The 24,971-nt window shown below is 45.5% G+C and overlaps 2 protein-coding genes and 1 non-coding gene across 4 annotated transcripts; 2 read left to right on the forward strand and 1 right to left on the reverse strand.

The window, feature by feature from the left end:
* The first annotated feature begins 8,085 nt into the window (after positions 1 to 8,085).
* On the forward strand, positions 8,086 to 16,101 carry LOC124685246 (pantothenate kinase 1-like). 2 transcript variants are annotated; one of them, XM_047219578.1, is made up of 17 exons: positions 8,086 to 8,227; positions 8,324 to 8,455; positions 8,723 to 8,766; positions 10,670 to 10,786; positions 10,923 to 11,042; positions 11,129 to 11,223; positions 11,298 to 11,391; positions 11,957 to 12,088; positions 13,469 to 13,581; positions 13,781 to 13,904; positions 14,169 to 14,285; positions 14,358 to 14,452; positions 14,527 to 14,620; positions 14,864 to 14,989; positions 15,074 to 15,186; positions 15,334 to 15,523; positions 15,640 to 16,101. In XM_047219578.1, exons 1-17 carry the CDS (start codon positions 8,101 to 8,103, stop codon positions 15,757 to 15,759), a joined length of 1,953 nt encoding a protein of 650 aa, XP_047075534.1. In that variant the 5' UTR covers positions 8,086 to 8,100; the 3' UTR covers positions 15,760 to 16,101. The 2 variants fall into 2 exon arrangements, with proteins under 2 accessions (XP_047075534.1, XP_047075535.1); XM_047219579.1 differs by having other exon boundaries at positions 14,172 to 14,285.
* A 461-nt stretch (positions 16,102 to 16,562) lies between these two features.
* Positions 16,563 to 16,644, reverse strand: TRNAS-GCU. Its single transcript has one exon. It is a non-coding gene; the product is annotated as a tRNA-Ser (tRNA).
* Positions 16,645 to 18,730: 2,086 nt separating this feature from the next.
* On the forward strand, positions 18,731 to 19,051 carry LOC124707067. The gene has a single exon (XM_047238726.1). It carries the CDS (start codon positions 18,731 to 18,733, stop codon positions 19,049 to 19,051), a length of 321 nt encoding a protein of 106 aa, XP_047094682.1.
* The last annotated feature ends 5,920 nt before the right edge of the window (positions 19,052 to 24,971 follow it).

Consider the following 24,971-nt stretch of genomic DNA (forward strand, 5'->3'; position numbering starts at 1 on the left):
TTCGCTTTGTGGTTGCGACCTTGAGGAGGATGGGGTTGTATGATCTTATGTGCATGACACCTACTGATGGGTGCTATTGTCCAACCTTGGTGAGACAGGTTTCACCGCACGGTCTTTTTCCATGATGATACAGCTTCGGACTATGACTTGGATGATCGGCAAACAGAAATACACTTGCAACTATCTTGATTTCTGTGAAGCTTTGGGGTTTGGTGGAGGACGTGCTTCTGGTTTCAAGATATATTCTCAGCAGAAGTTCAACCGTGGGGACATTGCCATTTGCTATCCGCCGGAACCCACACCTGGACCTCCCACCATCTCTGGGATGTACTACTCCTACCTCTTACTTGCCAAGCTATTCCGTGAGACTCTCATCAGCAAGTCCGGCGATACCAGTGAATGCCGTGCATATCATCTGAACTTGATGTACTACTGTCACCCTGAGCACCGGCAACTTATTGATGGCTGTGATCTCATCTACTGTGAGTTGCGGCGCTGTGTTCGTGAGAGGTTGACTCCTAATCTTGCCCAGTACGTTCAGCTGCTCATCAACAAGGTTGTGCCCGCACCTTTCAATACTCAAGGCGAGCGGGTCAGGATGGAAGCTTTCAAGGTACTCGCCCAAGGTGATAGCCCGGATGTTCCCGAAATGATGCCTTCTGAGCGCCGGTCCAAGGCACGCCATGACCATGCTAGCTCCAGCTCCTCTAGTCGCCCACAGCATGGTGTCTCACGGTTCTTCTCTTGCTTATGGCAGATGTGCAAAAATACAAATGATGTTGCACATCAAAGTCTTTCTTTGAACCAAGAGACAAGGAGGCGCCAAAATGAGTTCATGGCTGCTAGGAATGCACCTGTCCCTCCTCCTGGCCCTGAGTTGGAGCCTGTCCACGCACCAAACTGGGAGATGCCTCTTCTTTCTGATGAGATGTTCCAGAACTTTGATCCTTCCCTGTACTTTGGTGGTCCTCCTCCTAGATCTGCTCGTGCACCTCCTGCTGCTGATGATGATGAAGAGGATGATGGTGATGAGGATGACAATGGCGAGGATGATGATGAAGAGGATGATGATGAGGATGGTGATGGCGACTCTCCATCCGCGGGGCACGAGTTCTATTGATGGGACGCTAGCATCTCTCCTTTTTTCTTCGCCTTTTTGGTGTTCCGATGCCAAAGGGGGAGAAGAGAGTAGAGCCTAGAATTACGGGGTTCTTTCGTTGTCACAAGCCATGGGAGTTGCTTTATTTGGATTTTATATGGCTTGTGCGTATTTGCTTTGATTTCTCAAGAACCATTTGGTACTTTGAATAATTCATGTATGGATATGTATGGACGACTATTATGTGTGCTACTCTATGTTAGGATAATCATGCTTTATGGATAATCATGCTTTATGCTTATATATGTTGACATACTTGTCCATACCATGCTTGTTTCCTAAAGATATTGGGGGAGCTTCTCATATTCCACAAATGGTGCACTTTGCATTCAAACGCAAATTCTCCAAGTGCACACATTATGGGGGAGCTGTCGTAATATCTTATATGGAATCAAGGTTTAGAGCTTATCATAATATCTATATGTTACTCTAGCTCGGTTTGTCATCGTATACCAAAAAGGGGGAGATTGTAAGGGTATTTTACCCTTATCCATTATTTTGGTATCTATGACACCGTGCTAGAGTATTTGGACTAATACATGCCTACAAGATGACTTTCAGGTATTAGCCAAAGAGGTATGATGGTGTAGCAATGGAACAAAAGGCAACGGGAGACCCCCCAATTCGACGAAAAATCAGCAAGTTTCTCAGAGCCTGGCCGGTCACAGATCCGGTCGGACCGGCCCTGGCACCGGACAGCCCGGTCACCAACCGGACCCAGAACCGGTGCCATCCGGGCAAGTTCCAGTAAAGAAGAGAAGCTCTCCGGTGTGCGTCCGGTCACCAGCCCGGTTTCGAACCGGCTGCTCCGGTCCACGGCCCGGTCTGACCGGGCGCCAGACCGAGCGGCCCGGTCAGCAACCGGACTTTGCGCCTATGACATCCGGGCGACATCCAGTAAGCTCAGACGCCTGCCCGGTCAAGACCCGGTCCCAGCTCCGGTTAGAAACCGGCCGGCCCGGTCTGTGGCCCGGTTTGACCGGGCTGTGGACCGGCCTGTCCGGCGCCAAATCCGGTCGACCGGGTTTCTCGAAGAAACTGCTGATGTGGCAAGTGACCAACGGCCGTATTTCGAAGAACACTATAAATAGGTCTTCTCCTACCTCTGAACAGTTAGGCACTACACTACAAGCTGTTCTTGAGCTCTCTCTCTCTTACTCCATTGCTAGAAACACCAAAAGCCTCAGATCTCCCTCCTCCTCCACCCAAACTCAAATCCCTCCGGGAATCATTAGAGGAGGACCCGATCTACCGTTCTACCAAGCCAAATCTCATTCCCCCTTGTATTCATTGAGAAGCTTGCTTCCTAGGGTTCCTTGGAAACCCTAGGTAGGCAAGATGAGTCCGAAGCATCCAGGCCGTGGATTTGCTCCGAGCAAGATTGTGAAGGTTTGGAGGCTACCTCAAAGTCTACCACAAGTGAGTGAGCTATTCCTTCGTGGGATAGGCTCCGGAGAATAGGGTGAGCCTTCGTGGCGCGGGAATCCTTCGTGGGACCTCCACTCCTCCAAACGTGACGTACCTTGTTGCAAAGCAAGGGAACACGGGAATACATCCTCGTCTCCGCGTGCTATCGGTTATCTCTAACCGAACTCCTTACTTGTGATTTAACTGCCTGTGAGACCCTTCGTGCTCGAGTTAGTTGTATCCTCATATAGGTTGCTTCACCTAGTTTGCATTAGGCTCATCTTTATATTCCGCAAAGCCTAATATTGCAAAGAAAGAATTAAAATTTGTAGAAACCTATTCACCCCCCCCTCTAGGTTTACCATCTCTATACTTTCACCTACGGTTCGGGAATAACACATACATGATCTAGGACACTTTCTCCGGTCAATCGATCACTACGGGGGTATGGATGACCATGGTGATCTTTATGCATCCAACGAAGATATAATCGTCATTTGAACCATTGCGTTGAATCTTATTCCTTTTATTCACTCGATACCGACACTCGTTCGAGACATGATCATCGGTATCACAATACCTAGTTCGGTCTCGTTATCGATAAGGCTATTTCAACTCATTCGCATGTGATTACATCCACATGACCTAGTCATATGATGTGCAGCTTTTATGGAATCTCACCGAGTGGGCCACTTGTATCTCTCCGTCACGTGGACGAACAAATCCCGCTCTCTATGCATACGCCTCAACCCATCACAATGGAATACCCAACTACAACTGTATGATCATCCCGTTAGGGTGCGACGGTTGATGCAGCCAAAGCAGCCTCCGGTGGCAGTGATTACATATGATCTCACGTTCTAAGGACTAAGTCACAACACACTTTATAAACATCGTAACATTAAACTTGAGGTGACTTCATCGTGTTAAAATACTTATGTTTTGGGTATGTCCATCATAGCATTCATCCAATTGATAAAATCTCATTGTCAATGATGTGTATTTCCATGATCGGGAAGTATCAATCAACTATTGAACACAATGAACTAGATATGCACATGTGTGCTTACTAGGGACCCTGTTGTTTGTTTACAATACCACACGTGTATTAATGTTTCCGCTTAATACAGTTATAGCATGACACGTAACTTATTATGAACATATGATATACTAATTATTATTTTTCTCTAGAGCACTATTTCCAACATAAAAGATGGCCAAAGATCACCACCCCTCTACCGCGCCATATACACATGGGGTTCTCTTTTGTGAGATAGAAAGAGACTCACATAGATGGAAGGTGCCACCATCATCATCAAGTTCATTTACACGCCATACCAGGGGCAGACCTAGAAGAAAATTTGAATGATTCAAGGTTTTTCCTTATAAATCTGCATAGATTTAAGAGAGAATTAGAAATTTGAGTGGGGGCTTATCCCCCCATTCATGCCTTCTTGGGTCTGCCCCTGCATCATACCAATTTCTACCACCTTGTTGTATTTTGACCACCATGAAAACCTCGTCCAGTTCATCTCTGGATCCCATCGAGTTCCACATATCGTAATTTCTTTCATATTTTTTTTGTCTCCATATAATGTTAGAAAGGCAAGTGTAGGGCTTTTACTACATAAGAGAGGTTGAACATGGGACATTAGTGCTCTCACAACCAAATATACATGCTCTTAGTGGTACACTAGGTCGTAAGGTCTCATAAACTTTATTCCTCGACACTTACCACATAGATATGCCATTTTCTCCACTCTACTAGCTATGTTACCTACTAGCGATATATTTTCTAATTATATCTTAATTACCGATAGTTTAGAGTCATACAAACATTGATTGAAAGAAAACACAAATCATTATATGATATTATTATTAGTTATTACCATCTCTACATGACATTGAGGTATAAGAGAAGTTTTTCTTCTCGACTAGAGTTTTTTTTTTTGCATTTCTGTAGAAGGATCATGGCCTTTATGCTCATTTTTTTTTTCTTTCAAAAATTAGTGATGTAAGTAGTATTTTGGAGCACGAAGTTTATTTTCTTACACAAGCCGAAAAATGCCCTTTGTCATGTAAAACATTATACGTGAGCATGGACATGGGCGTGTACATGCGTAGTGCATGTTTTAAGATTTCAGAATATTTTAGCACTTGAAATGTTATTTTTTTTTACTTAGGCATGAGCATGTGTTCCTCGGAGTCGTTTTGATCTTTCCTAGAATAAACAAAACTAAACCTACCATCCATATATTCGCACGGGGCAATTTGTCACTCGCTCAGCCTATTAACCCACAATCATTGTGGGAGTAAGGGAATTAGTAGTGAACACTTGTTGGTATATCTAATGGCAATGAAGATGGATAACATATATGAGAGCGCGTCCTCTCCCACTTGTTTAGCACAATCGATATCTCTAATCTCTCTCAACTACTCGCATGCATGCAATATATTCTTTTTTCGAGGGTACGCCAATAGCGTGCCAAATCTTTATAGAAGAAAGCAAGTTGAAATTTACAAGAAACCGACCCAACGTCTGCGAACAGCGAGGGCGGGAGCTCCACGCACGCACACACACACACTCGGCTAAGCCTACTCTCTCGCAAACTGGTACTCCTCTCCTCTTTTGGCCAGCTTCCAAAGGTCAAATTCCTCCTTGATACGGGTCAACATCTGCGCGGTGGAGAATTGGAGATGAGTGTTTCCAAAAACTCTGGCATTGCGCTGTTTCCAAATCTGCCACGCGATGAGGATCACCAACGTATCAAAGCTTTTCCTGTCATTCCTCCTTACCATCTCTCTCGCCGAAGACCACCAAGATTTCAGCGAGCTATCCCTATTAGGTTCTACAATGTCCAGTCCTGCCGCGGTGATGCAGCCGAACCAAACCTGACGAGCATAAGGGCAGCGCATGAGCACGTGATCAAGGGTGTCTTCCTCCTGCAGACACCAGAAACAAGCCACCGATCGATCTTGCAAACCATGTTTGAACCTTCTGTCCGAGGTCTAGAGGTGGTATCTCAAGGCTAACCATGCGAAGATCTTGCATTTTGGCGGTGCGAAGGAATTCCAGATTGGGTTATGCATGCTGAAATCCTCTTGTCCCATGCAGAGCAGCCTGTAGGTGTCCTTTGCTGAATAAGCTCCATTGGCCGAGCCAAGCCAGGTGAACCTGTCCGGCCTGCTAACATCCCTATCCACCAGCTCGATTTCTTCCCAAAGCCTGATGCATTGTGCCCAACCTTCTATTGGGAGCTCCGGGCCAAGGTCTCGTAGCCAGGTATTGTCCATGAGCGCCTCCGCCACTGTCCTCGAGTTCTTCCTCCTGGTGGCCACCGAGCCTAAAACCAGTGGTGCAATATCCTCCACACAACGACCGCTAATCCATCTGTCGTGCCAGAAAAGGAGCTTGGTTCCATCTCCCACCTCCAGCTTGGCGAAACTGCGAAAGACGGCTCACGCCTTGGGATCCGAGGTCAGGCTCAGCCCCTGCCAAGGCCGACTATCATCTGTCCGGCGGAGCCATTCCCATCTGACTCTCAGCGCTAAACCCTGAAGCCGTAGATCCTTGACTCCTGGTCCTCCAAATCTCTTGGGTTTACTGATGTTGTCCCATGCGACAAGGCATTGAGCGCCGTTCGCCCGTTTCTTTCCGACCCAGAAAAAAACCCTGAGGTGTTTCTCCACCTCCTCCAGAAGCCAGCTAGGTGGGTCATCGACAATGATGTGGTGTATCGGTCTAGCAAGCATGACGGAGTTGATCAAAGTCAAGCGCCCTGCCCGGGCAATGAAGCCTCGTTGCCATGCCGGGAGCGTGTGGATCACCGCATCCAACATCGGCTGCCATTCAGTTTTGGTTAGCGGTCTCAGGGCAAGTTGCCGTCCGAGATATTTGATAGGGAAATCTTGACTTCGACATCCAATAATGGCTTTGGTTCTGCTTAGCTCCTCCCCAGTCCCTCTGATCATGGTGGTTGTAGTTTTCATGTAATTCACCCGGAGTCCTGAGGCCTCTCCGAAAACATCCATGATCTGTCTGATCGTTGTGAGCTCCTCCTCCACCGGCTTGCAAAAGAGAACTATGTCGTCAGCGTAGATGGATATTCTTTGTAGGGTCGTGGTGCCAGTCAAACAACCCAGCAGATTATCCTCCGCCGCTTTGACCACCATCGCTGTTAATACTTCCATGACAATGACGAACATCATGGGCGAGGTGGGGTCGCCCTGCCTTAAACCCCTGGTATGCACGAATCTCCTACATGGCACACCATTCACAGTGACCCTGGTGTTGGCTGTCTGCAGGAACATGGCAATCCATCTCAAGAACAGATCCCCAAAACCCATGTGTCGGAGCACTTTGAATAAGAAACTCCAGGACATTGTATCGAACGCTCTGGATAGATCTAGTTTGAGCAGGATTCCTTTCTGTCTCCGGGTGTTGATCCTCCTCGCAACCTGCCTGACTAGCATGAAATTGTCGTGAAGATCATTCACATACACTATTTTTTTTTCTAAAATAAGAGCTAAACTATTTTTTCACCACGCCCAGCGTCAGGCACGGTCACTTGGGAAGAAAAAAGAGGCATGCCTTGCTGTAGGTGCATAAATGGATCGGATTGGATTTTGGTCATATCATATCATTTACCCTATATTTTCTCGGATTTAGATCAGGACTGATATTGATTGATTTTGGATTCAAATGCAGATATACCGAACTGCGGATTTGAATCGGACTTGGGCCGAAAATAAAAATAATTGGATATATGTTCTCATTGGTAGATAGTTACAGTACTTGCAAATATTAAAAAAATATTTAAACTTCCAGTCTTGTGTAATTAAGAAAAAAGACACATAATACGCTAAAACTCAAGCATTGATGGAAATTTGGAGCTAAACATGCTCGCCAAATGAATTTAGTAACTCACTAACTACTAATCTTGCAAGATTACCCTTGGTTTTTGACTAAGAAAGCAGATTATCCGGTTTAGAACCGTCGGATTACTATAATTAAATTTCGGATAATCTATATCTACATGCTATTTGCTAAACCATATCCAACACCGTATCCAGAGCACCACTTCAAAATCAGATATCCTTATCCATTGGGTTTTTTAAAATCAGATATTAATACCTTAAAAGATTATTTTGATGTAGAAATTATTCTATATCCTTTTACAGTCCTACTTGAGTTGCCCTATATAGACCCGGCAGGCATGCCTGGCGGCCGAACCCAATCCAGATCCCAATCCGACCTGCAGCTGCAGTTGCCAGAAGGAAATCCTGCGCTGTACTCTTTCTATTCCGTCTCGTGTTCTTCTTCGCCTGTGAAGTCAGAATCCCACCCCACCCACCTGCCAACTACTCCCTCCAACGCACAGCTCACAGCTGCGATCGCACCCTCCCCGAATAGTCCAAGCGCAACGGCACGGCACAGCGCGGCAGTCAAACAAACAACCAAGGGAGGGGGAGGAAGCAAGCAAATGCGCGCGTGACACCCGAGGGCCTGCCTGCGCGCGCCTGATCCCTGCGCAATGGGCCGCCGGATCGACCTCTCCGGCGCCGAGATCCGCGGCGGCGACCACGGGGACGGCGGCCCGCCCATCTTCCTCCCGCGCCACACCGCCGCCGCATCCCCGCTCCTCGCCCTCGACATCGGAGGTAGCTCCCCTCGCGCGTCCCTTTTGTTGAATTTCGGTCGGCTTCGCGCGGGTCTGAACCTAGTGAAACTAACTCCGGCCGCCCGCGCGCGCGCAGGGACCCTGGTAAAGCTGGTCTACACGGCCACCTGCGGCGCCGAGGCGGAGCTGCGGTTCGCCAAGTTCGAGAGGCGGAGGCTGGACGACTGCTTCAGCTTCATCCGGGCCCAAGGCCTCCTCGGATGCAACGGTAACTTACCTCGCTGCCCGCGGCGCCGAATTATACTGCAATGATGCTCTGCCTCCTCCTTTGGTTTCCACGTCTCAGACTGAAGAATTGGGTGACCTGCCCCCACAATGGCAATAAGCAGGATAGGATTAAAGAGCACTTGTTAATTGCTCACAGGCTAGGGTGTTCTTCAGATATTTAATGATCAGTTCTACAAATGGCACTTGCCAGTTCTATCAGTCCAGTATTACCTTTATCGTGGCTTAAACTCAACATTTTTCATGCCAGGGACAACGTTGGGTTCAAGCAAAGAAAGTATGGGACTGCTGAAGGTATGCTTTGCCTTCTGATGCTATGTGATGATGGTGACCTTGAGGTTGAGGGCTTATGTCACAGTGATGCTATGCATGGCCTACTTTACCTCTTCTCTCAACCAAAACCTAAAATTTCAAATGATGCATTCATTGCGCGCCGTCACCTCTTAACGCCCACCAAAATCATTCTTACTAGTTACATTTAATTGCTACACATAATTATTCAACTTCATTTTCACGGACTCACGCTATCACTAAATACCAGTACCCAGTTGCAAAAGTAAAGTTTTGTCGTCACGCGACACACTCTGATTCTAGTGCATCAGGAAACACAGAGTTTGCCTCCTGGTTTGATACTTGTAGAGTTGCAAAAGTAAAGTTTTGTCGTCACGCGACATACTCTGATTGAATCAGGAAACACAGAGTTTGCCTCCTGGTTTGATACTTGTAGAGTTTCAAAAGTAAAGTTTTGTCGTCATGCGACAGACTCTAATTGCAGTGCATCAGGAAACAGAGTTTGCCTCCTGGTTTGATACTTGTAGAGTTGCAAAAGTAAAGTTTTGTCGTCAAGCGACACACTCTGATTCTAGTGCATCAGGAAACACAGAGTTTGCCTCCTGGTTTGATACTTGTAGAGTTGCAAAAGTAAAGTTTTGTCGTCACGCGACAGACTCTAATTGTAGTGCATCAGGAAACAGAGTTTGCCTCCTGGTTTGATACTTGTAGAGTTGCAAAAGTAAAGTTTTGTCGTCAAGCGACACACTCTGATTCTAGTGCATCAGGAAACACAGAGTTTGCCTCCTGGTTTGATACTTGTAGAGTTGCAAAAGTAAAGTTTTGTCGTCACGCGACAGACTCTAATTGTAGTGCATCAGGAAACAGAGTTTGCCTCCTGGTTTGATACTTGTAGAGTTGCAAAAGTAAAGTTTTGTCGTCACGCGACACACTCTGATTCTAGTGCATCAGGAAACACAGAGTTTGCCTCCTGGTTTGATACTTGTAGAGTTGCAAAAGTAAAGTTTTGTCGTCACGCGACAGACTCTTATTGTAGTGCATCAGGAAACAGAGTTTGCCTCCTGGTTTGATACTTGTAGAGTTGCAAAAGTAAAGTTTTGTCGTCACGCAGTGCATCAGGAAACACAGAGTTTGCCTCCTGGTTTGATACTTGTAGAGTTGCAAAAGTAAAGTTTTGTCGTCACGCAACAGGCTGTAATTGCAGTGCATCAGGAAACACAGAGTTTGCCTCCTGGTTTGATACTTGTAGAGTTGCAAAAGTAAAGTTTTGTCGTCACGTGACATACTGTAATTGCAACGCACTAGGAAACACAGAGTTTGCCTCCTGGTTTGATACTTGTAGAGTTGCAAAGTAAAGTTTTGTCGTCAAGACACAGGCTGTAATTGTAGTGCATTAGGAAACACAGAGTTTGCCTCCTGGTTTGATACTTGTAGAGTTGCAAAAGTAAAGTTTTGTCGTCAAGCCACAGGCTGTAATTGTAGTGTGTTAGGAAACACAGAGTTTGCCTCCTGGTTTGATACTTGTACATACTTTAGCTGGGGCAAAGCCCTTGGCAATTCTGCGGTCCGATCAATAATTGCAAGAGTGCTGACCAATGTCTACTTGTGAATTCTGATTGCCACATTGAATACGAATATGAAGTCAAGAGTGCTGAACAATGTCTACTTATGATTGCCACATTGAATACATATATGAAGTCTTACTGTCCCCTTCTGATACAAAATGGCAAGCATTTAGATGCGTGTTTGAGAAAAAAAAAGTTTGCAATTCTTACGGCCTTATTTGACGGTTAACACATGACACTGTAATTTTATGTTTGTCTTAGCACTGTCATTTTATCTGAGGTGAACTGTAAATTTGCTTGATAGCTTGATCTGAATCGAGTGTAATGGAAACAATTTGCAGGCTACAGGTGGTGGATCATATAAATTTGGTGATGATTTTCGGGAGAAATTAGGTGTTAGTCTTGACAAGCTTGATGAAATGGATAGTGTTGTTTCTGGAGCAAACTTTTTGTTAGAGGTAGTCGTAAGCTGTTATCTTCAATATTTTATCGCTGCTTTATTATTAATTTCACATAGGCAACTTGCCTTCACAAGTTCTGATATCTAGTTCTCATTTAGATAATATTTTCCATTTAAATGATGCTTCCATGCAGAATGTTCCTGGCGCAGCCTTCACATACATGAATGGAAAGAGGAATTCGATTGATATTTCCCCAGATAACTTGTTTCCTTACCTTCTGGTCAACATTGGCTCAGGAGTTAGCATATTAAAGGTTGGACTTCTTCATCATAATGTTACTAATATGGAAATACAGCAGAATGCAGCTCATATAACCATGTTTTATCAAGTATATTGCAGGTCACTGGAAATAAAAAATTCGAAAGGGTAACTGGGACACATATTGGTGGCGGCACTATGTTTGGTTTAGGAAAACTATTAACAGGATGTAACAGGTAATGTGCATCCTTTTGCGCCATAATGTCTTGGTTTTACTTATTTCCTCACTAATATATTGATGTTCTCTTAGTTATGATGAATTCTTGCAATTAAGCCAGAAAGGGGACAATTTTGTACTTGATCTTATTGTGAAGGATATATGTGGGGAGCTTGTTTGCCAGAAGGTTTGCCGTCAACCTCTTCCTGTTTCACCTTTTTTTTTTATGAAAGTCATTGCTCTTTTGTTGCAGAGCTCTGTACGTGTTTTCCTTCTTTCTTAGGATGTAGGTCAATTCTGTCAAACTTGATTGTTTTCTTCTTGTTTGCTTAGGATTATATGACAACCTAGTGGTATAAATAGGTCATCATCATTTCTATTGGGTTTCCTTTTATTTTATGAAAGTCATATCTCTTTTTTTGCAATGCTATGTACTTGTTTTTCTTCTTTCTTAGTTTCGGTTGGCCTGCACTGCTCTAGTATGTAGGTCAATTCTGTCAAACTTGATTGTTTTCTTCCTGTTTGCTTAGGATTCTATGACAACCTAGTGGTATAAATAGGTCAATGGAGTAAAAATTATTATTACATAGTGAACTTAGGATTGCCCGGAAAGCAATATGACCACTGGGAGCATTATGTTTAGAATAGTTGATGAAGCACAGTGAAATATTTACCTTGTCAATCTTCATATTATATGAAATTGCTGATCCTTCCCTAAAGATGATTGATTGCGTTTTATTCTTATGTTCCAGCAAGGACTATCAACTTCAACTCTTGCTTCTAGCTTTGGAAAAGTTATTACTTCTATGAAAAAACTAACAGATTACAGACCTGAAGACATTGCATCCACATTATTGAGTGCCTTTACCTACAACATTGCACAAGTGAGTTTATGTTATATATTTATGCATGTTATTGAATTATTATGCTTATTAGAAATAGCCAGCTACCCACGGGCATCTTTCCGTTGGATCAGATATAGGGAGCACACAAGACTTAACAGCGCTACATAGAGAGCATGGCGCCGTGGTATGTTTTAGCAAGAGTGTAGTTGGTGTTCATTAATGCCGGAAAGGGATGTTAGATTAGGGTATCTAGCTAAGGTCTCAGTTTTTTGCTCTGATTTAAGGGCAAGTGGTAGTACGTAAATGTTATTTTAGGGACAAGCACTCTATGTGCTAGACATTTACGTGCTGCTGGTAGCCTGGTACCAGCGCCCAGCCGCATATTGCATTTTTAGCCATGATAGAGAGGGAGAGAGGGGCAGTGCCACCCACCATGGCCCACTATGGGGCAGTGGTTCGGCATGGTAAAAAAAGGCAAGCGGCTGGCTTTGGCAGTTGATTAGAGGAAGAAGGGTCACATCGGAGGAGAGGACACCGGCTATGAGACATGGAGACAGCACACCTCAGTAACCTCTGGGTACCCTCGTTTGTCAGAGGCTCACAGCCCTGGACCCTCACCCCCTGTAAGCCAACAAGAGCTCACGCGGCCCTTATATCTTCCCACTGGACGCGGCAGATAAAAAGCGCGGGAAAACAGTTGCCCGAGCCGCAGAACCTATCTATGCATTTCTTTGGGAAAACGCGGCAGATTGTTTACCCTACGAACCCGGCCACAGAAAAAGAAGAGCTGATGTTGTTGTCAAAACATTATCGCATGCTGACACCGCGCGCAGGGCACTGTGGTAGAGAAATATCCAGAACTAGGCAACACCTGGCCACAGAAAAAGAAGAGCTCATGTCATAGCAAACAACGTTACACACGCTAACGTCTCCATTCGGCATGGATTTTAATGGGAGCAGATTCTCTCTAGATCCAACGACCGGTAACCACGTAGGTAGTAAATCTGCGTTGCTATAGTTATTACCTTGGAATAGGAAAATACTGGAACCAGAAAATTGAATATATTGTACCAGCTACTTCATAGATGTTCACATGCATGGCACTCAACCTTGCTTTATTGGAAGAAAAGAAAAGCTAAGCAGATGCACTTGTCAATTTGTGGAGGAAACACATACTAGTATAATGATTTTGGAGAAATAAGACATATTTCTACAGTTTTACTTATTCTATGTTGCATAAAGTTCTTTTTTGTAATAAAACAAATTGTTTCACTAGAAACCATTTTAATTATATCTCGAGAATGTTATTAGCATCATGATAAAGTACACTTTATAGGGCTTCACCTATTGGTTCTGCTCTGTTTGTTATCTTTTTTAATATTGATTTGATATATGACACTCGTGGCATGAGTCCTGCAGATTTCTTTCCTTGTTGCATCACTCTTGGGCCTCAGGAGGGTCTTTTTTGGTGGATCATACATACGTGGACACAAAAGCACAATGGAAAATATTTCTTATGCACTTGACTTCTGGTAAGCATTTGATGTTTTCAAAAAGTATTTGTATGATGAGCCGTCCAGATAAACACTATAGATATTTTGTACGTTTAGTACTTCAGTTTGTGGTCCTTAGGAGGATTCTAAAGAACACTCCTTGTGGTTTCTCATTTAATGTTTACTCTTATTTTATGAGCCTCGGAAAGAATCTTACTATTTGAGGTATGTCATTCAGGTCACAGAGTCAAATGCAAGCTGCATTTTTGCAACATGAAGGGTATTTAGGTGCTATTGGTGCCTTGATGAGTTATGGGGATCCCATAGATGAAAACTTGACCCTCAAGGAATCTAACGAGAAGGTGAGCCCCTACGCTGAATACATACAAAAATACATGTTTTTGTTTTGGATAATTAGTGATTACACATGTGATCTACTGTTGATTATTTCCCATGGGCGATTACTTGTTATTAGATGCATCTTGAGCCCATAATGCTGAACGTAACATATTAACATATAGTTCTACAGGCACTTGTGATTAAGCATGTATGCATTATAACATTGTTATTGTGGTTAGGTTGATTTATCTTTGGAAGCTTAATTATTGATTTTCCCGTTGCTGTAGCAAAACACTAACGAGACAGCAGCTCCTACTGATCCGACAGCAGCAGATGAACATAATGACAGCAACATATTTCCTTACCTCCTTGTTAATATTGGATCTGGTGTCAGCATGATAGAGGTTTGCCAGCACACCACTTTCAAACTTCTCTTATATTTGTAGCAGCACTTGTTATCAGCAAACATATTACAGGTAATCGGTAAGGGGAAGTTTGAGCGAATTATTGGATCACATCTGGGTGGTGGTACTATTCTTGGTCTTGCAAGGCTTTTAACCGGCTGTTCCAGGTACTGTTTATTTAGCTTGTGTGCTTATATAATGTAGGCATTTTCCTGAATACATTGTAAGCATTTGCTATTAGTTACGAGGAATTCTTGGAGTTGAGCCAGAGGGGCAATAATCTAGCAGTTGATTTGACTGTCGGAGACATATATGGGGAGAATGGTTATCCTAAGGTATTTTTATCTATACTCTGAAAGAAGACTTTTCCTGTGAGCTTTCTGCTAGAATAATATTAATATTTGTTAAGTTCAAAAAAAATATTAATATTTGTTACAAAATGGAACAGCAAATTCAACCACCTCTTCTGTACGTATGAAGATCAGTTTTAGGGCTTTGACATGCTTAGCATAAACATTATGAATCTCCAGCGCACCAGACCATCAGTATGACTATTAATTCTTCTCTCTTCACACCAGATCGGTCTTCCGGCATCCACTACTGCAGCGAGCTTTGGAAAAGTGAACTCAAGCAAACTTTCAGACTACAAAGCAGAAGATCTTGCAGCAGCTCTGCTCAACTCTTTCACCTACAACATTGGACAGGTATTTTCTCCAGATATTGGAGCTACCTGGTACCATTCATGAAATACCCTCTAACCTTGTTCTTTTTTCTCTTCCATTCTCTAGATAGCCTACTTTGTGGCTAATCTTTCAGGACTGAAGAGAATCTTCTTTCGAGGTGCTTATGTCTGTGGTCATGAGAAGACTATGGACAAGATTTCTCGTTCCCTCAAATATTGGTAAAGTATTTTTTGTTCAGATACAGTGAAAATTATTTGGCAAATGGCAATTGCACAGAAATTTTAGTTATCCAAGAACATGAGAACACATGTTCCATTGTGATCGGGCAATTGAGAATTCCTTACTCATTTTGTTTTTGCTCCCAGGTCCAAAGGTGAAGTTCAAACGACATTTCTGTGTCATGAAGGTTTCTTGGGAACCCTAGGTGCATTTTGGAGTTATGAGAACATGGGCATTGACGGTTTGGAATCACATGAAGTCATTAGGGAGGTCTTGCTTGGTGCTCCCTACACCGGAAACTTTCCATCTTTACCACTGACTCAAGAGCAGGACATTGTACGTGACATGAGTTAGAAATAATCACACCACAGAAATTATCTCCAAAGTTATATACCGACCTCAACACTTTCTCCTTTTCACTGGCATTTAACCTTTACTTGTGCTTCTTTTAGGAAGAAAATACAACCGTTGAAGCGGAGGTGGAGAGGCTGCGGCATGAGAACGCAGTTCTGAAGTCTGAGCTTGAATGGTTAAGAAGAGAGAATGCAGAGCTGAAAGCTAAGTTATCATAATCCAGTGGAGCGATTAACTTGTGAAGCAATAAAAAAAAGAAGACAGTTGTGAAGCATGCATCCATGCTAAAAAAAAAACACCATGGTGATATATATGGGGGCACAAACAGCCTCAACTTGTTGTAACCTGTAATAGTTCTGGCGATGGGTTCAAAGGTTGTTTAAATAGAAAGAATTTAGTTAGCCCAAATTAGGGTCGCTCCTGTAGTGAGCTCATGTTGTATTTTTTACTTTTATACAATAGGGGTTTCTATCTATTTCCATTTCATGGTGTAACCTTTACTGTTTGTCTTGTAAATATGGAGGCAGCATGCCAAGTAATAAACTGTTGTTGTAACTTTATTGGAAATAGTTGGTGTGGCCGTTAAGAACTGGATTGGGCTATTTTCCTTCCAAGTGAAGAAAAACTGTGAAGTTCTGGGTTAAATGCTGGTTCATCAGTACAGTACGTGATGCCAGTCGAACATTATTATCTTTTTCGAATGGTTACCTGAGGGGAGTGATTCCTCGCATGAATTTCAGTGAAATTTGACCAAAGTTGAAGCATTCAGGCGGTGGTTAAGGAAGAAGAAGAATGAGCAGCAAGTTTACAGCTATGTTTGAAAAATATTACTCCGTACTGTATTTGAACAAAAAAAAAAACCCCATGAAAACGCTGCTCCCTTCTCATCAAACTCTACAATTGTTCAGTTAAACCAAGAAAAGCCTTTCCCAATTATTTTTACTGACCAATCGTGGCAGTCATTTGTCGGGTATCACACATAATTAATTTGGCAAAAAAACAAAAAAATGGGAAAAAGAATCGACGCCTGAGAGATTCGAACTCTCGCGGGGAAACCCCATGTACTTAGCAGGCACACGCCTTAACCACTCGGCCAAAGCGTCTTTGTGTTAGAGCTGCCACGGATTCGATTTCTATAGACGACGAATAAATTTTGGTTATGATGCATGCTCTACAATTTTGCAGAGGAGGCATGCCATGTGTCGGTGCTCATCTGTGTACACGTCAGAATAAATAGGTGGCAGAAGCTGAAGCTATATTGATAATTCTTTTAGAAGATAATAAAAGCCGACCACTTCTCTGAAATGTAAAAAAAGACACATGGTTTTGTCGCTTGGAACGTTGCTCGAGTACTCTTGGTGACAACTCACTAGTCACTAGAACAAAATTCAAACGCTACAACCCGGCCTACAGCTGCCTTGCTTGTGGCCACAAGCCAACATGGATGGCAGGGGGAGGGGGGCAAGCAATGGACTTGTGAATCAAGCGCATGGGGCAATTGCTTGGCTTGCAAGAGTCCGTCCAGCCGAAAACATGGCTGCCTCGTGAGCTCACGTTATCCTGTCGCCGCCACGGTGGTGCAAGAAAGAAAGAGCCCAAAAATGGACCACGCGTTCCTTCCATGATAGGCAAGGCTAATGGTTAGCCGCAAGCAATGGGCGGTACTACTCGATCACGAAGATTAGTTTCAGAAACATGCCAGATTTCGATAAAGTTCCCGACATCCAAACCGGTACTCAAGTTAATCATGGCAGTTCAGAGATGATACGATAAGAGCATGTCTAGCAGGCCCTCAAAACGCTGGTACCCCGTATTATTCCGATGGAATAGGGGGTGAGGGCGAAATGGGCCGTCTAGCAGGTCCCGTATTCGGGCTGGCCCGTATCGGCAGAATACGGGGCCCGTCAAACCCACCCCGCCCCCCCTACAAATAGAGGGTGAAGGTGCGAGTGGGGGTCCAACCCCTCACTCGCAACCCTAGCCCCGCCGTGCGCCGCCACCACTCCGGCGAGCAATTCCCACGCGCACGCTGCCGCATTTCCACCGCCGCCAGCTGGCGCACAACGTAGGAGCAGCCTCTCGCCCGCCGCCGGATCGAAGCGTTCCCGCGAGCCAGCCACGGTGGAGGAGGCGTGGCGCCGCCACTGCAAATTCTCCGCCACCGGGAGTCGGCGTGCGGCGTGCAAGTACGTCAGGTCCGAGTGGATGCCGCCGATGCTCCGGGACTTCGCGGAGGACGGCCGCTACCACAAGGTCGACCTGCCGTTGAAGCCGATGAGCGGCGGCGATTTCGAGAAGTGGCGGAGCGCGTGGGAGCAGGAGCGCGCGTGGAAGGCCGCGTGGGAGGGGAGCTCCAGCGGAGGAGCGCCGCGAGCCGGCGACGAGGAAGAGGAGGCGGAGGACCCCCTCTTCTTGGAGGCGGTGGCCGCGTCCAAGAAGGACGCCGCCGACAAGGCACATGCGGACGCGGAGGAGGTGGCGCAGGCCATCGCCACCGTCGAGGAGCTGAAGGCTCGGGAGGCCGCCGCCACCACTCCGATCATCATCCTCGACGACTAGGCGCATCCCTAGTATTGTAGAAGTCGCGATCCAGTAGGATCGCACAATTTTCTATATCATCTATCTATGATCTATGTGAAGAACTATCTATGAATTCTCCCGGGTTTTGCATTTTTTTTAAATACGAGGTGAAATAAGGGGTGAGGATACGGGGTCTACTAGCTCGAACGAGTTTTCGGCCGGTGGAAAGTGAATACAGGGTCCTCTACTCGCGTTTTACGGGACAGAAAAATAGAAGGTATGTTAGACATGCTCTAGGTACTCGACAACATACACGACGATGATGATGATTGAAAAGACGATGTGGGATCGTTCTGAGATTGAAAACGTGCAGGCTTGCCGAACCTCCACCTCTGAATCTGACCGCTTGCGTACAAGGCTCACACAGGATCGACTGCCCAAGCAACTGAGCGCAAGCTGCGTGCCAGCTCTCCAGCTATACTCCTGACGAAATCAGCTCCTGCTAGCTAGCTATATAAACACGATCCATCGAGGAACTTGATCGACTACCACGAATAAGAGTATAAGTACATAGCACGTTCTCTTCGATCATAAACCTCAAATTTTCCCGTTCGGTACTGTGATCCCTGTCCGTCGATCCGTGATCGCCCACGAATTGAGTTCTTGGAGATGGGGAACGTGGAGGCAGTGGCCGCGATCTCGCCGGACCTCGGCGACGCGCTGGCCAAGGTGGCCGTGTTCACGCTCGTGCAGGGGCTGGTCTACCTCATCCTGCGCAAGTCGTCGGACCTCTTCTCCACGGCCAGCGGCGCCGCTTCCGCGGCGAGGTCCCGGAGCTTCCGGCCGATGCGGAGCATGAGCGTCCGCCGCGTCCTGGCCGCGTTCTCCGACGTCCCCTTCGGCGCCCACGACGACGGTGGATCGTCCACGTTCACGTCGTCGTCGCCGGCGGCGGCGGTGCAGATTGGTGCTACTGACCGTGCAGACTAGCTAGTTTGTGTTGAGGCTATTATACGATCGACTATTGTGTACTAATATCTTCGGTATGGTTATACTACTAATTAGCAAGGATTCTTAGGAAAGTATATTGTACGATGTGCATATTAAAGCTGGATGACTTGATGATTCTCTTAACTAAGCATGCTTTTGCTTCTGCTTATGGGGGTCGATGGCTGTTGCTTGGTGTTGAGTATGGTTTCAGAAGAATGCAGCTTCTTGTACTCAACACTGTAAATCTTTCGGCTCCCGAAGAAGGCCCAGCAAAACCATTGGAGCTCCGCCAGATGGATCTCCCAAGTCCGAACCAACTCATTCAAAACCTGAGCTGGGTGGCTATACAAATAATAGCTGGGTTGGGGCAGGCAGCCCATCTTTCCTTCAGTTTATATATATCTCTGAAAACTTGCTCGACAAACTGTTGCTGCAAAATCCTCCTAGTAGCACAAAAAGTGACAACTAATCATGTAAAAAAAGTGACGACTAATATATGCGATGAAACAAACACCATTAAGTAATGTACAAAATGCATACACATTTCCGATCTATCTGAAAACTGAACCGTGGCCCGCTGAATCTCGGTGGAAACCAAATGACTGTCCATCCCCTTTTCTCGTGTCTGCGGTGTCAACTGAAATGGACGAGCAACAACTTTACCTGCAGCAACTCTGTCGGTGAAACTCTCCGCTCGCCGTCGTCGTACTGAACCGACCCCCGGCTTACGTCCACCGACGGCGAAGACCGACGGTGCCAGTCACAGGGCACGACGGCGAGAGGCACTAGTACGTGGCAGCTTCCGCATCGGTCATCCCCAGACCCACCAAAAGGCCACGTCCGCATATATAGGCGTAGGCCCGTACGTGCTTTCCCTCTCTTTATCTCCCTGCCTGCCTTAAAAGCTGTACGTTGTCCTTCAGCCTTTGGCAAACGCTACTGCTGCAGAAGATCTATATCCCACTGTCCACGGTCCTTTTTCTTTTTTATCTTAGATTCTTCGTCCCCGTTGCAGATCACGGAGTGAGCCATCGGCGACGCATGGATCGATCGATCGATGCAAAGCCAGCCGCTCCATGGAGCACATGATCACGTACATAGCTAGCTCCATGTCTCCTTTCGGCTCGTCGCACGCCGCGCGCAAGGCCACATACGTTTTACAATACTTGCAAAGCCACTCAAAAGCAACAACTGAAAAGAGCACATTGCTTCAGCCACACTCCACCAATCTTGTTACTTTGACAAGTCTAGCAGATTTTTTTTCCTGGTCTCCTGAATCGTGCTTTTTCATTTTGAACCGGCTAGCCCTGGCTGGAGAAATTATAGAACCATTATGAAGTACTCGCATAGATGCTGTGTCTAAGGACGAAAATAATCTGTGGTAGGGCGGCTAAACTCTTAGAAAATAATGAAAAACCCGAAAATAGTAATGAGACATTAATGATATATATGATTGTAATTAGTAGCACAATCACTTAGAAAAATAAACATATTTTATTTGATTATAATTAGAACCTATGGACATACCAAATTATCATATTAATGGCAAATCTTTACCTATTTGCAAAAACAAAAAAATCTTCTATTGATTAAGACTTCTGAATATCGCGCGTTCGATGCGTAACTCGAACTTGATGATGCCATCAGCAAATATATTTTAATTGCTATCGTCGCCACCGGCAAAAGCAAAGCCAATTCATTGCGCTGATAATGTCGCCGGAACATGATGTGCTTTTCAAATATCAAGAAATCTTTAAAGCCACTAATTCTACATGTATGAATAATAGGGGCTATCTTTCTGTACTAAATACTTGATGCATTTATTACCATTGGAACTACTGTTGAGGTTGAAGAGTTGTGTAAAACATAACCGCACTCGTGCGTCGTTAAGGAAATATCATTGAGAAAAAAACATAGACGAATACCCCTCCCTCGAAAATTACTATCAAGAAAATAACATCCCTTAATCCTCGAAGAATTGTTGTGAGGTAGTTACCGACATGAAATTAATGATGTGAAATTGCCAACAAAGAACTTCGTGTTCTCGAGTAATACTGTTAGACAGTTGACGTCGGCAAATAGTTGTTCACGTTGAAGATTTGTGCCTTATATTACTTTTTTTTGAATTATATATTTAACGACCCTCGAAGATATTTACCGGCAAATCATATCATTATTTATTTATTAATAGACTGTACGTCGATATGTGTATGTGCCTCTTCCATTTTCCATGGACAATATTTCCATTTGGCACAAAGTTAGTGCCAAGGCCAAGCAAAAGTAGTGAAAATCTCCTTGCTCCACCAAATTGCAACTAGGAGTTGCAACGTAGTGGATCAGTATTGTCTTCATACAGAGTGAAGACAAAATTTGGTACTTTCTCCGGTTCATATTAATGAACTCTAGTTTATTTAGATTCATATGTATCTAATTAAAATTTTAGACTAGATGCATATATATCTAGACAAAATGAAGTCCATTAATATGAAACGGATGGAGTATCGAAGTGAGATCGTACCTAATTCCCCGCTGTTTTGATTCTTCGTCGAACCTCGTTTCAACCGGTGCATGTCAACGACCAAGCTACCCCAAGTCAGGGCGACAGCCAAGACGTTGCTGACCAAGCTCCAAGACCAGAAGTGGGCCGGCCCAAGCGAAGGCGATGGGTTTCGAAGTGGCACGCTGGCGAAGAGTGGGCCCAGTAGCCCGGCCACACGTGAGACGCGCTAGCAAGTGCTACTAAGGGAGAGACTGAACAACGTGAGAACTTGGCTTGTAATTGATTCGATGAACCGGACGGCTGTGCCGTGTGAACTAAGCAAGGGGGTGGTTGGGTGGAAATTGGCCAGAATCCTGTGGATCTGGATCCCTTGTTCTTATTTTCTCTGTGAGATCTGAGATGAGACTAGGAACCCCTTACAATTGGTATCTAGCGCCACTTCCGATCCACGATCTGGAGTTTCCTAGACACAAATATCCCACCAGATTTTCGTCTCACTGCCGCTCGGAGTTCATGGAGGATCTATCGCCGAAATCCAAGGCTCTCTACGAGATCCTCAAGGCCGACACGGAGGAGGAGTACGAGCGCCGATTCGCTGACTACAAGAAGCAGATGCTCGACATCATCCATCCCTTCGTCGCCGACACCAACAGGCAACTCAAGTCTGTCACCACCGTCGTCGCGTCGGTCCAAACATCGGTCATGACGGACCTCGATGCAGTCAAGGCCCAGATCGGCGACGAGCTTGAGAGGGTACGACACACCGTCACCTCGAAGATCTCTCAACTGGCGGCCTCGTTTGGGCGCACCTCGCATCCAGAGCCTGGCAAAGTGGCGGAAGGGCCCTGGGCTTCTCGTCCCCGGGAACCCGGAGGAGATTCCGTCGGCCCGGATGGGCAACGCGGTGCACACACTAACCAGGGAACGGCAGGTGGTTACCACCTGTCTTCTCCGGTCGGAGGTACGAATTACGGCCGAAATTTCTCCAGTTCCTTGAACAATAGCACTAGCTATGGAAACACTTCTGACTCTGGCCATGGCCCCCGTGCTGAATTGCCACAATTCGATGGTGCCAACCCGAAATTGTGGCAACGAAGGTGCGAGGAATATTTCCAGAGATGGAAGACACCAACAACTATGTGGGCTTGTTATGCGTCAGACCAGTTCGTCGGCCCTGCGGCGACGTGGCTGGAATCATATCTCCAGCAACACCCTCAATCAACCTGGTCAGAATTTGTTGGTGCTGTTCAGACTCGTTTCAGCCGCAATCAACATCAGATTCTAGTGCGCCAACTGTTACACATCAAGCAGGAGACCACAGTGGAGGATTATGTTGCTCGTTTCTCCGCACTGATGGACCAGATTGATGTGTATGAACCAACGCCTAATCAGGTACACCACACTACCAAGTTCCTGGATGGGTTGTTCCCCGGTGTACGTATATTGGTGGCTATCCAGCAACCCAAGGATTTAGACACCGCTTATTCCCTGGCCTTGTTGTATGAGGAATTAGGCGAAGATTGTGGTCCAGTTGTCATTCCACTGCAACCGGCTGTGTCTGCGCGCCGTTTTCCGCAATCACAGATGCCTCCTCCACCGCCACCGCTGAGTTGGGTATCTAAGTCTGTTGATGAGAAAAGAGCAGCTGAGAACCAAAAGAGTGCTAGCGATGACAAGTGGCAGAGTCTACGGAATTACAGGCGCTCGAAGGGCTTATGCTTCATTTGTGGAGAGAAATGGGGCCGAGAGCATCAATGTAAGAACACGATACAGCTCCATGTTGTGCAGGAAATGATGAAGTGTATGTCTGCACCAGGAGACATTGATGATGAAGTGTCTGAATCTGACCAAGGGGCTTCACCGACATATCAACAGCACCAGCAGCTGATGATGTTGTCAGCAGCAGCTATTGACAGTTCAGTCCAAGCCACGAAGACCATGCAGCTGCAAGTGTCCATTCAAGGACATGAATTCTTGTTTCTGGTTGACTCTGGAAGTTCATCTTTCTTCATAAGTCCAGATTGTGCAGAGAAGCTGGAAGGAGCTCAATATTTAGCTACGCCAGTGCCTGTCAAGGTTGCAGGAGGTGCCATATTGCAGAGTACCAAGTTTTTTCCTCAGTTAACTTGGTCTGCGGGTGGAGCACAATTCGAGGATGATTTTAGGATTCTGCAGTTGGGAGGCTATGATGGAATCATTGGTTTGGATTGGCTCGGTAAGTACAGTCCAATGCTGACTCATTGGGAACAAGGTTGGCTTGCTATCCAACATCAAGGGAGCACGGTTGTGTTGTATGACAAGGGGCAGCAACAATGTACGCATGCAATTGTGGAATTGCATCTCATTCATGAAGATGGACAGGATAAACCCCCACCTATTCCACCTGAAGTGCAAGCCTTGCTAGACAAGTAAGCTACAGTTTTTGCTAACCCAGTTGGACTCCCTCCTCTAAGAATTTATGATCACCACATTCCTCTGCTGCCTGGTGCTCGTCCTATATCTATTCGACCCTACAGAATTGCTCCTGAGCTGAAAACAGAGTTAGAGAATCAGATTAAGGAGTTATTCTCTCAAGGTGTCGTAACTCACAGCAACAGTGCTTTCGTCTCTCCAGTGATTTTGGTCAATAAGAGTGACAATACTTGGCGTTTGGTGGTCGATTATCGGCATCTCAATGCACTAATAGTCAAGGGGAAATACCCACTACCAGTTATTGATGAGCTGTTGGATGAACTTGCTGGCGCCAAATGGTTTTCCAAATTGGATTTGAAAGCGGGGTATCACCAAATTCGGTTAGCCCCTGGAGAAGAATACAAAACAGCCTTCCAGACACACAGTGGCCACTATGAATTCAAAGTCATGGCCTTCGGCCTCACAGGTGCGCCAGCAACCTTCCAGCACGCGATGAATGCCACCTTGGCACCGGTCTTGCACAAGTTCGTTTGGTTTTCTTCGATGACATCTTAATATACAGTTCCACTTACACGGAGCATTTGCAACATCTAGCTACTGTGCTTGCTATCTTGCACAGGGACAAATGGCAGGTTAAATTGTCCAAATGTGCATTTGCACAAGAACAAGTGGCGTATCTGGGGCATGTCATATCGGGTGCTGGTGTTGCGACAGACAACACGAAGATTCAGTCCATCAGTTCTTGGTCTGTACCTAGTAATTTGAAAGATTTGCGTGGATTTTTGGGCATCACGGGTTACTATAGGAAGTTTATCAAGCATTATGCTATTATCAGCAAACCCCTCACACAATTGCTGAAGAAAGGAACCTTGTTCATTTGGACTGACATTACTGACACGGCCTTCAGGACATTGAAACAAGCTCTAGTCAGTGCCCCAGTTCTTGCCTTACCGGATTATAAGCTGCAATTCACAGTGGAGACTGACGCGTGTGATGTTGGCATAGGAG

This window comes from Lolium rigidum, chromosome 1 (genome assembly GCF_022539505.1).
Source record: "Lolium rigidum isolate FL_2022 chromosome 1, APGP_CSIRO_Lrig_0.1, whole genome shotgun sequence".
Classification (NCBI taxonomy): domain Eukaryota; kingdom Viridiplantae; phylum Streptophyta; class Magnoliopsida; order Poales; family Poaceae; genus Lolium; species Lolium rigidum.

Excerpts from the sequence above, each read along its gene's own strand:
- LOC124685246 (XM_047219578.1), top strand. The coding sequence starts at position 8,101 with ATGGGCCGCCGGATCGACCTCTCCGGCGCCGAGATCCGCGGCGGCGAC. Across the intron at positions 8,767-10,669 it reads AAAGTATGGGACTGCTGAAG|GCTACAGGTGGTGGATCATA; the intron begins GTATGCTTTGCC and ends AACAATTTGCAG. Across the intron at positions 12,089-13,468 it reads TTACCTACAACATTGCACAA|ATTTCTTTCCTTGTTGCATC; the intron begins GTGAGTTTATGT and ends TGAGTCCTGCAG.
- LOC124707067 (XM_047238726.1), top strand. The coding sequence starts at position 18,731 with ATGGGGAACGTGGAGGCAGTGGCCGCGATCTCGCCGGACCTCGGCGAC.